Source organism: Grus americana, chromosome 15 (genome assembly GCF_028858705.1).
Source record: "Grus americana isolate bGruAme1 chromosome 15, bGruAme1.mat, whole genome shotgun sequence".
NCBI classification, from domain to species: Eukaryota; Metazoa; Chordata; class Aves; order Gruiformes; family Gruidae; genus Grus; species Grus americana.
The window spans coordinates 12,496,699-12,509,916 of NC_072866.1; the positions used below are offsets into that span (position 1 = coordinate 12,496,699).

A 13,218-nucleotide genomic window follows, 5' to 3' on the forward strand; every position below is an offset into this window, starting at 1 on the left:
GCTATACTCGCTGGTCATGGACTGTGAACTTGAAAGAAGTATTTCCACTAAAGCTTGCAAGATGTCCTTCTGTAAGAGTAATGAACTGTGGAAAAACTAGATTTTAAAAAAAAAAAAAAATCCTTTCAGTGATGACTTGATCTGCTTTACTGAATACTACCTAAAAGGCAATAACACTGTAAGAATTTCATAATGAAAAACTAGACTTCAGCCTGAAAACCAGATGCTTTAAGAATAAAAATGTGAACAAGAGTATTAGTCCTATATTTTTATTCTCATATGTCTCAGGGTCTTCTGTAGCTGTTTGCCAGTGTGTTGAAATAAACGGTCGACAGTCCATTATTTTAAAGTTGAATAATCATTCTTCACTTGATAACTGGAAAAAACATCTCTTGATATTTTTTTTTTCCCCCGTTGATTCCATATTCTGGCATTAGCCAGCATTTTTCAAGGATTTTTTGACACTTTTCTCCTTTCTTTTACAGAATTATTTCCCCAGCAAACAAGATATTTTGCTGGCTAGAAAAGCCACCAAGGGGATAGTAGAGCATGATTTCATCATTAAAAAAATACCTTTCAAGATGGTGGATGTAGGTGGACAGAGATCTCAGCGTCAAAAGTGGTTCCAGTGCTTTGATGGAATAACTTCAATTTTGTTTATGGTCTCCTCCAGTGAGTACGATCAGGTTCTCATGGAAGACAGGCGCACAAATAGACTTGTGGAGTCCATGAATATCTTTGAGACAATAGTCAATAACAAGCTTTTCTTTAATGTTTCTATTATCCTATTCCTCAACAAGATGGACCTTCTTGTAGAGAAGGTAAAGACTGTCAGCATTAAGAAGTATTTCTCGGACTTCAAAGGTGACCCTCACAGGCTAGAAGATGTTCAGCGTTATCTGGTGCAGTGCTTTGACAGAAAGAGGAGAAACCGCAGTAAGCCGCTTTTCCATCACTTCACCACTGCCATAGACACTGAAAACATCCGCTTTGTGTTTCATGCAGTGAAGGACACAATCCTTCAAGAGAATCTGAAGGATATTATGTTGCAGTGAAGGAGAGCAGCCCATGTTCTGTTAAAATTTGCCGGAGGGTTAGATCAAAGTTTTTATCCTTTCTTTATGGCCCTTGCATGTGGTGTAGGACCCATGCTAATTACTTGGCTCAGGAATGCTGTAAACTAGCCAGTCCAAACAGAGGAGCTATAGGCCGAAGGAGTCAAATGTTGATATTAGCTACTGAATCATTTGGACTAGAAACACTACTGAAACATGGCTGTTGTAGGTTCTGTACCTAGTTTGGAATGCTGAATAACACAACCACCGTCTGCCTTCTTAGAAAAAAAATCTCTGACAAACCATGTATGGAAGACACGTTGTTTTAAATGAATATGTTCATTTTTCAGAGACACTAGTCGTACAAACTGCCTTTTTTTGTAGTTTGGAGGTGCTGAATTGATCAAACTAATCGTAATAAGGTTGGTAGCTGTATTGGAGAACGTTAATGGAAGTTTTGTTCTTAACCCTTAGGAATATAACCAGATCTTGTGTGCATGTTCATCGTTGCCAAGGGTCTGGAATCCACTTACAAGGTGGATGCGCAGCTCTTGTCTGAAGGTTTTGCATGAGTCTCCTGAGGCAAAAGTCTGAAAGTATAAGGAAACCTGTGTTGGAGTAAGTTGGATGGGAAGCTAAGGCCTCGCTGATATGGAAAAGGGGTTATTTTGCACTATGTGTGAAGGGTAAACTGGTAAAAATAAACTGATAAAGGGTGTAAACATCATGGGAAAACTGATTTCCTTGGTGAAGCAGCCTGTGCTAGAACACCTGGCCATGTATCTGCACAGTGGTTGCTCAAGTGAGATGTATTTCATGGAAATTCAGCACTGTTCCCACACCTGCAGTTGGCAATAGTTGTGAAGGTTCACTATCTCACGTGACAGGGCTTTATCTATATTCAAATGTTTGAAAGCTGATTAAACTCTTAAGCAAAGGTTTTGGTAGTACAGCAGCTGCTTGATTAGTTCCCAACAGCTGACCTTATAGGAAGACTGAACACACCCTAGAGATCCCGGTTTTACAGCTGCACTGATGTATTTGGACAGCAAGACCTTGCTGTAAAATTAGCCTTTAATGTGTGTCTTAATGGGATCTTTAGCATATAGTAATGCACATGTAATTCTGAGTACGGTCAAGTTTGGAGTTGCCCATTTTGGGCAATGGTATGTGTGTAAAATTGCAAGAGTCTATGAATAATGTTGCTATGAACTGTTAATTTCCTAGCTCTCTCAATCTGTGTAACTATCAGGTGCCTTTTTTGTGTACAGACATATTGGATCTTTTCTACTACAGCGGGGTACATGGACAAACTGAAGATCTACCTTTATATCAACATTGTAGTGCTATCCTCTAGGTAACTTTCAAACATAGTTTACTGTGCAATTTTTGTCATAGTTTTTATCCAAGAATAAAACCTGAAGGGCTGTTTGTACCCGCAAAAAGTCAGCGGATTCCCTAGAGTTCTTATCCTCTTTGAGCCTGTAATGGCATGTCAAAAAAAAAGCAATGTTTTGCTTCAGCTGGTAATCCCATGGGAAATGTGGTCAAAAAAAGTCCTGTTCCGTTGTCCTTTCATGTTAATTTGGATAAAATCTGGAATCTTTCTTCCCCTCTGAAGCTTGCAGATGTTGATATTGGTATTTTTATGTAGTTTCCTAATGTAGCAGTCTCTTGGCTTTCTTTGTGCAGGCTTCAGAGTAGAGAAGATGTGGCTATTTCAGTGCTGTGTAACGCACACAGTATCTCGAGGTAAGAAGCAAATGAAAAGTTGCAGATGGGAAAATCTAACTTAAATTTGAGCAAACTTAAACAGGAATTAGCTTCCTTGTAACAAGTCTTATTTTTGCCAGGACCAACTCTCTTTTAAATATTTATTCATTTTTAACCTTGAAGGGGAAAAATGTTATGTGACTAATACTCAGATGGGGAGAAACTCTTAAGATTATTACATTTGAAAAAGTAATTTTTTCAACAGAGTGATGCAAACAAGTTTGCTCACCATATAAGGTTCATTTCTCTAAGCTAGTCCGTTTGCTTGGCTGAAGACTAAGACCGTTTTCAAAGCTTTTAGATATTCTTTGAAGTTCTTGGTAGTAGTTTCCACTTCACGTAAGACACTGGGAAAGAGGAGGCAGTTGTGGGCTGACCTGACTTCTAGGTTGACTTGACTTTATTTCCTAGTTTGCTGTGAGCTTTGTTCTTTCACTAAATTTTCTAGATGGGTTAATATTATGCTTGTTTTCTCAAGTGAGTTAAACATTCCCTTTCAGCTGTACTATTTCTAAAGAATTACCTCAGTTTTATGTCTGAATCTACTGTAGTTTTATCTGAGAGGCATAGCATAGAATTTCCTGTTCCATTTTTCTCTTCATGCTCATCCATGGTTTTGTATCCTTAGTCACGTTATGGATTTAAAACTCTGAACAGAGCTAATAATGCAACATATATTTTAAGTAACTTAATCGGCACCTGGAAAAGAAATAGCATGAGATATCTCATATTGAGCTCTCAAGCTTGCTAGTGAAGTTTTTTGTATGATACAGCAGTTTTTGCACACTAAATCAGACTTTTAGGGAACCAGTTTGATCACCTCAGGCCCATTATTGCCTTTCTGTTTCCTGGTAATAAAATGAGCCTAAGCATGATGCTGTAGATGAAAATCAGTAGTTCGGCTCTGTTCTTTTGAACTTTGATAGTGATGGTTCACACCAGGAACCCATGATCAGGAAACTCATCTTGCAAATGTCCAGCGGTTCTCAAGTTTGCAGAGTCTGGCCCATGAGTGAAAAGAACTTTTTTAAGTGGCAGGTATATTTCTTTCTCTGCAAAATACACTCCGCTTCCTGCCACAACTGAGGTTGGTTGGTTTGGATTGGGTTTTGTTTTTTTTTTTTTTTTTTCAAGGTAAGTTGTAGTATAATAAAGCCAGAAAATCATGTTATGGTAAATGAGTTAATTAGTAAAGCAGAACTTAGGTAGCTTAGGTCATACAAACATCTCGGGACAGGCTTGGTCGGTTACTTAGTCCTTTCACAAGAAACAAATTAAAAAAATTTATTTTGACTGACATCCTGGAGAACTTTGCAGGTAAACACAGCTGGAGAGAACATCTTTTCTTGTTAACTTTATAGGCTTATTGTTCATTTGGCTAGTCAGGAAATGGGTCACAGGCAGGATGATAATCAGATGGAGACCTTGAATAACTACTCTTAAAAAAAAAAAAAAACAAACCCCAAAATGCACAGCCTTTTGCTGTCCCTCCTCTGACACCCGCAGGTCAGCCACCAGTGATGGGGTGTTGCGAATGGATTGTCTCACAAGGACAAAGAGAGGAAGTGCTTGCAGCGTGTGCCTGCAGGAGAGACTTATGTAATCTTGCAGTTTAAGTAGAAAAACTAACTAAATGGGAGTCATTTATTGAATTACTTTGTATTTGTTGTCCTCAAAAGAGGCTCTAAGCTAATACAGTGTGTCAGTCAGTACCATTCCTTCAGATTGCAGTGGTGTTATTCTCTGAACAAATCTTACATAGCATTGAGGTGACATGGTGAATTGGAAGTAAAAAGGAAGAATCATTTTCTGTAAGTGACATATTTAATAGGCAGTTGTCACTTTGAAGGAATTAAATAGTTCTTAATGTTAAAAATGAATTGATTATGGAATGGAAATTACTGGCTACTCAACTTTACACTACAACTCAAAGATGCTTCCAGTTTAATACAAAGACTTGATCTTATTTAACATGGCAGCATAAATTATTTGACTTATTAACTTGATAATATATTCAGTTTTTAAAAATATTTCTGTCTAAAACCTAGAACTAGGCATGTTACAAGCATGAAGAAGCTCCTGAAGATGACCGCTTACAGGCTTTCTGAGCCAACTAAAGCCTTGAACCTCAGCCAAGCAGAGTAGAGAAACGAACAGCAAAAATCTGGAGTGAAATGGAGTAGGAAGAGCTCATCTGTATGTAGCACTGCAGACAAAAATCTAATTCCACTAGGATAGTTGAAGTAGTTTTTTGGTATGAAAAACAGTGCGCTTGAAAAGTGTGTCCCATCCTGTCTGTGTGTCCCTCCATCCCTATGCCCCCATCCCCCCTGGGTATTCACCAGTCCTGGTTACTGTAATCTGCAAAGAATTGTAGAATTAAAGACGTTAAAAGAATAGACGTGGAACCACTGAAGAAACTAGCAGCTTGCTTTAATGACAGACAACTACCTTCCATGGAATATCATTTTAGAAAACAAGCCCTTTGCTGCCTTTAGTTGGCTGACTTTGTGGATGTTAACTTCATGTTTTGGAGCCTTTTCTGTGTATGTACCTCTTCAGTTCTCCTGGAGAAAACAACCAACCAACCAAAAACGTTCTGCTGCATGGAACTACAAGATTTCTGTAAAAGGCCCCTCTGATTTTATAGTTGTGAGTTTTGACACCTGAATTAGCTTGTGTCATCAAATTTTCAGGAGTACTTATTGGGTTGCTGGACAATTTGATGCATGCCAGCTTGAGAGACAAACATGATATGCAGTAACACCTCCATACAGTGCAGCTTGTCATGGAAGCCAAATGTGATCTCGATCTCTCACAATAAGAACTACATTCATTCCTGTAAGTTTAGTAGTAGCCTCTTTTCTATATTGTTTTTCAACATAAAATCACATGGTGTAGTCAGGGGTTTTAGTATAGCACTGCCAACTCTTTACCTCAGTACACTCTATTAATTCTATAACACAGAAGTGGTGGGTAGGGTGTTTCGGTAGCAGCTATAAAACATCTGTGCCTCCTTTTGTAAATGAGTTTCTAACGGATTTCTAAGGAGCATCCTTTATGCATCAGGAAGACCAACATGGTCTGGGCCAGACTTGGCCTGAATTAATACTGACTCCACACACTTCTAGATGAGGACTGTCTAGCCTAGTGAGGAAATAATTGGCAAGACAATACAAGACCTAATGTTTTTCAATATTGCCTGTTTTGTAATTAGCTGGGGTGATCTCTGCTTTGTGCTGTGAAGTGGGCACTTGTTTTAACAGTAATCTTTTTTTACATAGATGGAAGTGAGTAAAGCCAGGATATTTGGAGCTGAAACTGCTGCTCTGCTAACCAGGTGATGCTATGTCTTTGCTCATCTTGTTGGTTGAACAGTTTAGGTTGATTCTTGACATTTTTATCTTTCTAATGGCATTTGGAAAGCAGTGTTGAAGTTTGTCTATGTGTCGATATGCTTGTTTTCTTATTGGGTGGGGAGTATGGAGGTACTAGACTGTCAGTGCTAGTGGTTCTGTGCCTGGCTTGACGAACTGTATCGCAGCCTAGCTCTTGGCATATGTCCAAAGGTCATATCTTCTGTCTGATGTGAAAATATTCACAGTTGGAGAGAAAGAAGAGCAGCACTGACTTCCAAGGTGGGCATTCTGGTAAAAAAGCCAAAGTATGTTGGAAGGGAGCAAGAGAGGGAAGCTATTTTCTAAACAGATCCCAAAAGTTGATGGTGCTTGAAGACTGACTGTATTGAAGTGAAATGCCATCTGTATTGACCCCAAAAGCTTTGAGTGACTCCAGAGAGCTATTGGCTGTTAATTAGCAGCAGCAGGCTGGCAAGGCTGGTCCTGCTGTAGCTGCACACCCTTCCATTGTAAATCTCTCTTCATCTGCTCATAACTGAGTGCGAAAACTCAATTCCTGCTAAAACATGGTATGCAGCTATCTGGCCAAACAGTGCATCTTACGCCTTTCTAACAGCAACTTAACCTTTCTTCAGGATACCAGAGCATGGAGGTATGTCAGGGGAATGGCTAGGTAAGAGACTGTTTCTGTTATTTGAATAAAATCTACAACTGATGGAGAGCAAAATTTTTAGCTAAGTAGGACCTGAGAGAGCATCTTATGAGGGAAGAAACAGATTTTGAAAAGCACTGCTTCTCTGCTAATACTTCCCGTTGATGTCTTGTGCTGAGCTTGTGTGGAGGTGGTGGGGCACAAAAACTGAGAGACTATGGCAGGGAGAAGGGCGATGTGGAAGAGAACTGGTCTTTTCACAGTTCAAGAGACTTGGAAAGCGTGCTTGGTGGACTTAGGTTTGAAAACGTATGTTCAAACTCCCATTCGCATTGAAGCCATTAACCATCTTTAGGATAATGAGCGTTTTTCCAGTGAACAGGCTTCACTATCTGGCATGTGTAATGAGCTTGAATTGATGATACATGTTAAACAGTATTTCTGGAGACTCCACTTAACAAAATGGCTAGTATTTATTGCTCTTGTGATGACTTGTCTTGTTTATGGAATCAATATGTATGAAAGCAAACTGACAAAAGGCAAAGTTATCTCGTGACACAGTCATGTAGCTAGGAAGCCAATTAATGTTGTCTTTTATTCTGCAATTTACTTGCTCTCTGGTGCCTATGCATTGTAACACACATACTATGCAATATCATTCTTTTTAAAAACCAGTTCACTGCATTGGGCAGGAAAGGCCTGATTTTAGCCTTAATTTTCTAGCAATTCACAGGAAAGTACTTTAAAAACAGTGACAAACTAAAAGAAGGTGAAAAATGCATAAAGTAAAAGCACAGTTCCAGACTGCTCACTTAAGTGTCTTTCTAGCACCAAAACAGCATCCACAATAGAAGCAGCTACTTGCTGTAATAGTTTCAATTTATGAAAACTGTGTACTAGATAAAATTATATTGTGATGTGTAAAAAGTGTATTTTATAGCTTTGGTGACTTAGTTTACTGTTTTGTATATATGAATTTTATAAATCTATTAAAACTTGACTTGTTATACTGTTCTTTATGGATTTTCTCTTTCAACAGCGTCTAGAGTGACTTTTTTTGCTTTGCTCAAAAATTTTCTGCAGACACACATGCTTTTTGAATAAATGACACCATGGACTGCATGAAACTACAGCTGTTGTGCAATAAAGTCTTGTTCTGTAATCTTTACGTATCTCCCACCTCTCCAAGTTCTGATCTGAATCATTCTTCCTGCGTGTGTCCAGGAATTGAAGGCTGGTAAACATTAGCCTGCATAAAACTTTTAACTCATTTGTCTGTAGCTGACCTCTGCATTAGAACTGCTGGGAAATGGAAAGGGAGACACAGCTAGAGTTTGTTATGTATTTTAAGCTCAGCAAGAGAAGATAATTAAGCCTGTTGAGTTGGCAACACCTGTTAGAGATTCTGCTTCTGCTGTGGAGCATCTGATAATAGCCATGGGAGCTATACTTCTCTTCCAGTGCCAGTCCCTGCTGTTGGACTTGCTGCCTTGTGTGCCACGGTATCTTGTGCAGCTGTGCGGGACCATTGACCTTTGGAGAGTCATTGGTATCCCTGTCTTACCGCATTGCCATCCTGGCATCAGCTCAGTCTGCCAGAACTTGAGCTCCAGTTCTTAGGAATGCTGTTAACCTTTCCTTGCTTGTACTTCAAAAGGTCACATCTGGCAGATTTTTGTGGCAAGTCTTAATTGTTTCTTGTGTGAAGTGTTAATGCCTAATCAATTACATTGGCAGGTACACAATTCGAAAGGCTTCATGGAGCGTTGTTTGTCCTTTCTACTAATCATTGGAAATGTTAGGTCCTCAGCTACATCAAGCTTTGGGGAATGGTTGACTTTTTCCCTGGAGGTGCTGAGCACTTTCAGGTAACAATGTGTATTGTCAGTGTTCAGCATCTCTGAAATGAGGGCAGATGAATTGCAAATTCAATATGTGCTGATAGGAGGTTTCCAGGTGTGATCACAGAGTTTCTAATCTGAAAAGCCCTCAGCAGCAGCTCCAAGTGATCTCTTTGGTCAGGTTGTGAAAGCAAATTACCCCTTTTCTGGGCCAAAATACACCTGTGAATTAGAGCCCTACAAGATAGCATATGGAAAAAGTTTAACAAGTTTCCCACTGGAGCAGGAGCGAGCTCTCTCTGGCAATATCTGCCAGAACGTGGTGGTGGTGTGACAGGAGCTGTGCCAGGCTTTTGAGACACTTGACCAGCAGACAGGAAAGAGGGCTGGTTTAGTGTTGTCAGTTTTGTCTCCTCCAAAGGTGGTTGGGGTTTGGGTTATGTGGTTTTTTTGATGGAGTTTCTCTGATGTCTGAATTGCTGAATCTCTCTGAAGCTTTAATCAAAATAAGAAATGTGTTGTCACTGGTGTGCCTACTGGAGCTCGGTCCTTCCCTAGTCAGCAGTCATGAGCAGGTGCTTAAACTGCACAGATTTCAGTGGGATTTAAACTTCTAATTGGAACACATGGTGGGAGGCTCGAATCAGGGTATCTTGGTGACACAACATTTCTGCATCTCAATCTATCCCACCTCATATGGCAAAGATGTCCCTTTTGTAATTCAGCTGCACAGATGTTGCCCCATAAGAAGAGAGGCTGAAGCAGTCAGTTCTGCAGTTTGTCCGTTTGCTGCTGCTAAGTGCTGGTACCCCAGGGGGAGCCTAAACTCGATATCTACACTTTGAATTGTCCTCCCTGGATCAGCATGGTTACCGGTTACTAGAGTATCGCTTCTGCAGTTTCAATAATCCAACGCTCTGAAGATAAAAGGGAATACATGGCTATTTCCCTAGGGAGAGGCTTCTCTAAAATGCAAAGTAGGCAGGGCTCTATAGCTTTGTATTTTCACTAAAGTGTACAAGACGTAAGATTTGGGGTGGTTGTAGTAATATTTAAATATTTGTTACAGCTCTTGAGGAGAGAAATCCCTGCAGTTTCCAGCTCCAGTCTGGTATCTTGTTATCCTGCACAGACCTGGAGCAAGTTTATTCGGTTGCTAACAAATTATCAAATTTCTTGCCGCTCTCCCCTAGACTGACCAGCATCTTGGGAAGCTGCATGGTGTTAAGGGAGGAAGAGTTATTAGGAAGTGTTCAGGAATTTTTACAAAAGGCCTTAAGGCCTCAATTCTGCACAGCAGGAACAGACTAAAAAGTAGCATTTTTAGCGGAGGGAGGTGGTCACATCCACTGTTAAATCAGACAGTGCTGGATATTGCTAATGAAACGTCTATGGAAGATGCTGGTTTCTCCTCTCCCACCTCTGCAAGCTGTTGTATGCAATTTCACCCCTAACTAGCAGAGTCTCAGGTTTTTGTTGGTTTGTGGTTTTGATTTTTTGTTGGGTTTTTTTTTTCATTTTCCCTGGACAGTTGCATTGTATCCCCACTCCCTTCAGTAACTTCTTGTTTTAAGAGTAGGAGTGGAATGTTTTGCCTGTTTATTCTTGAGAGAAGATATTTGTCTTTATGAGCTTGTAAAGTTATTAAAAGACTGTGTTTTCTGCTCTGTTTGGGATTATAGACTTTAGAAGTTGCTTCAAAACAAGCATCCTTGAGCTTGGGCCAGAAAGGGTATGACTGGAGTTACTTTGATCGTGGAGGATGCTCTGGGTAGCCACAAGATGGTGTGGTCTGGGAGATGTTCTGAGCCTGACGAGCCTAACCATAGGCCATTGCATTAGGGATCGTTACGTGGAAGGTCACAGCAGCTTCAGGAAGGAGTTGCCTGGTTCTGCTGGGGGATCTCCTGAAGGCAGCAGCCAGGTCACGGGCAGAGCGCATTTCTAGATCTTCTACCTGTCACAACGAGGCACCCGCAGGTCACGGGGCGGAGAAAGGAAAGTGCTGCCTTTGTGGAGGGGGGCTGCCAGCCAGAGCCCCGCGGCCGTGCCCAGGGCTGCGCAGCAGCAGGCTGCGGGCACTGTTGTCCTTTGGGACTTGACTCCTTTCCCACGTGGGTGACCAGCCCCTTGCACTGCCTGTCTTGCTGCAGAAGGCTCACCAAACTGAAGCGCTGCATAGTGAATACTTAGGTTCTCCTGCCCGCTGCCTACTAACAGTGAAACTCCATTCCTGAACCATTTGTAACCAATTCTGATCTTGGCTGTTGAGTTGCAAGTAACTTCTGGGTGTGCATTTATACATAGAGTACTCTACTACTTCTTGCTGATGGTTGATCTGCAGCTTGACCTTCTAAAAATGACTCCTAAGTACCTCATCTGTATTTCTGTTCCACAGCTTACAGCTTATTAGCTGCAAGTTATGCTGCTGTTACCACACCCTTCCAAGTAGAAGTATCTCTTCAGAAACCTGCTCTGATACTGTGGCCGCTGCTTAAAATGCAGGAAAATCTTCTTCAGGGGCTTACTATCAATTTGCTTTACTTGTACTTCCTCTGTCAGCTGTTTTCTGGTCCTCTACAACTCTGGTACATGCAGAGAAGAATTGGAATTGCACCTTTGTGCCTTAGTCCTGGTTATAACCTGGATTTTTCTGTGTAACGTTGGCCAGTCCCTTTTTTCCTCTCTGACCCAGACTGTCTCCAGTCCTTGCTCACACTGGTGTAGACTGTGTAGTAAGTGCAAAGTACTACTTACAGGCCCTGGGAACAAAATGTGCTGTGAGGAATGGCAGCAGCGCTGGAAACGTTCGCTGATGTGAAGAGTAGCCACCTGCACGGGAACATCTCTGCATGAACAAAAGCCTGCAGCGTAATACTGCGTGGGTCTTCTCCCCTCCAGCTGCCTACGGACTCGAAAGCATTTTCAGCCACTTTCTGCCTGTTACCGCAAAGGTGCGTCCTGCCTGTGGACCCTGCCGAGCTATCCACGCGAGTAGGTGAAGCTCTGAGTTGCCGTGCTCGTTTACTTCTTACCTGGGGCTCTTCTGGGACAAGCTGAGCTGGTAAGCGGTGGTTTTGTCAGTGCTGTTATTGGTAAGCAGCGACTCTGCAGCAGCAATCCCTGCTTTCACAACAGAGCTATAGACACGTCTATAAGCCAAGTGTCATGTAGGGAGTTTCCCATCCACGACTTCTGCCAGCAGTTCAGTTTGTTTCTGTGCCGCCCCTTTTTTGTGTCGTCTTTGGACTTTGTTAGGGCAGAAAGCTGCCTCTCTCCCTTAGGCAACGTTGTCATCTGGAGTTTATGGCCCCTTTCTGGAAAGTTTCTGAAGTTCAGCCTAATGATTCAGTACAGAATCAAGTAAGAGCAAACAAGGCTGAGCAAAAAGTAACCTCTTGCTTAAAATAGTAAATCAGTTAAGGCAACAACTGAGCGAGTATGGGGCAGTACATGGATTTGTAATTCAAGCAGGATTTGTTTGGAAAACTGCCGCTGCTGGAAAGAATGTCTTGGCTGAGAACCCCATCGCCCCTGAGGCTGCCAGGAGAGGGCGGCAGCAGCGGCTCCGCTGCACCGCGTCTGCGCCAAGTCCAGGCACGCAGCCTGGAAAAAACGTTTCCAGGAATTGCAGTCATCGGTCCCGGAGCCAGAACTCCCTTTTTCTGCCTGTATGAATCATGCGGATGGGAAGTCGCTTGCGTTTCCGGAATCCGCTTGGATTTATTATGAGATCATCTTTTCTACTCACCTGCACGTGTAAATCTCAAGCTTTCCTCAAATGTCTTCCCCTGATCCTCTCCCTTCCTGCTCCAAAAATGCACTGCAGGGTTACCGCGTGGTCTGAGGCCCTCAGCGCACCGGGCCGGTGCTGAGGAAAGCCAAAGCTATTAGCTCCTCTGAGGGAAACATCTCTCTCCTCCTGGCTGACCTGGACCCAGTCCTACCTGCTGGTATTTTTAGACAGGAGAAATGTGAAGCGTGGCCACGTAGCTGTGAGCCGCAGAGAGCGTTATCAGTGCCGAGCTCTGAGTGAACTGGGGATGGAGAGGGTCAGCCTTCCCCCGGCGTGCTGCTCAAAAACTGGTCGGCATCTTGAGCTCCGTCTATAAATAGCCGGGGAGGAACGGCGTGCCCCGGCAATGGGAAGGCAGGCTCGGCAGCTCCCGGTGCCGGCACAGCGCCCGTTCCTGTTCAGTGGGTGACCTATGGAGCGGAGAAGAGGGAAGGGGCCAGGCTGCTCACCTCTCAAGGTGGAGAGAGAGGAATGCATGTGTAGTTCCCCTTTTTAAGTTAATAATCAATCAGCATGTGAATGTTTTTTCAAAGGATTTCTCTCCTGTGCCAATCTACAGAGGATGTGAGTAGTTACAGCTCACGGCTCCAAGCCTGGCTTTGTTTGAACTGAAGCAGCGCTGGAGATCCCCTTGAGCGTCCGCCAAAAGGCAGTCGTCACACTAACACTGCTCTTTATGGCAGACGCGCTCCCAGGGATCTTTCCGCTTTACTTAGCGATGCTGTGCCTGTCCTCCATCTCT

The 13,218-nt window shown here is 42.4% G+C and overlaps 1 protein-coding gene across 1 annotated transcript in view; it reads left to right on the forward strand.

Annotated features, from left to right (window-relative positions):
• The window catches only part of GNA12 (G protein subunit alpha 12), a 44,537-nt gene extending 36,686 nt beyond the window's left edge, over positions 1 to 7,851 (forward strand). Inside the window, exon 4 of the mRNA XM_054842924.1 lies at positions 486 to 7,851. Within this exon, the coding sequence (XP_054698899.1) occupies positions 486 to 1,055 (570 nt within the window). The 3' untranslated portion in view covers positions 1,056 to 7,851. The remainder of the gene's footprint in view (positions 1 to 485) is intronic.
• The last annotated feature ends 5,367 nt before the right edge of the window (positions 7,852 to 13,218 follow it).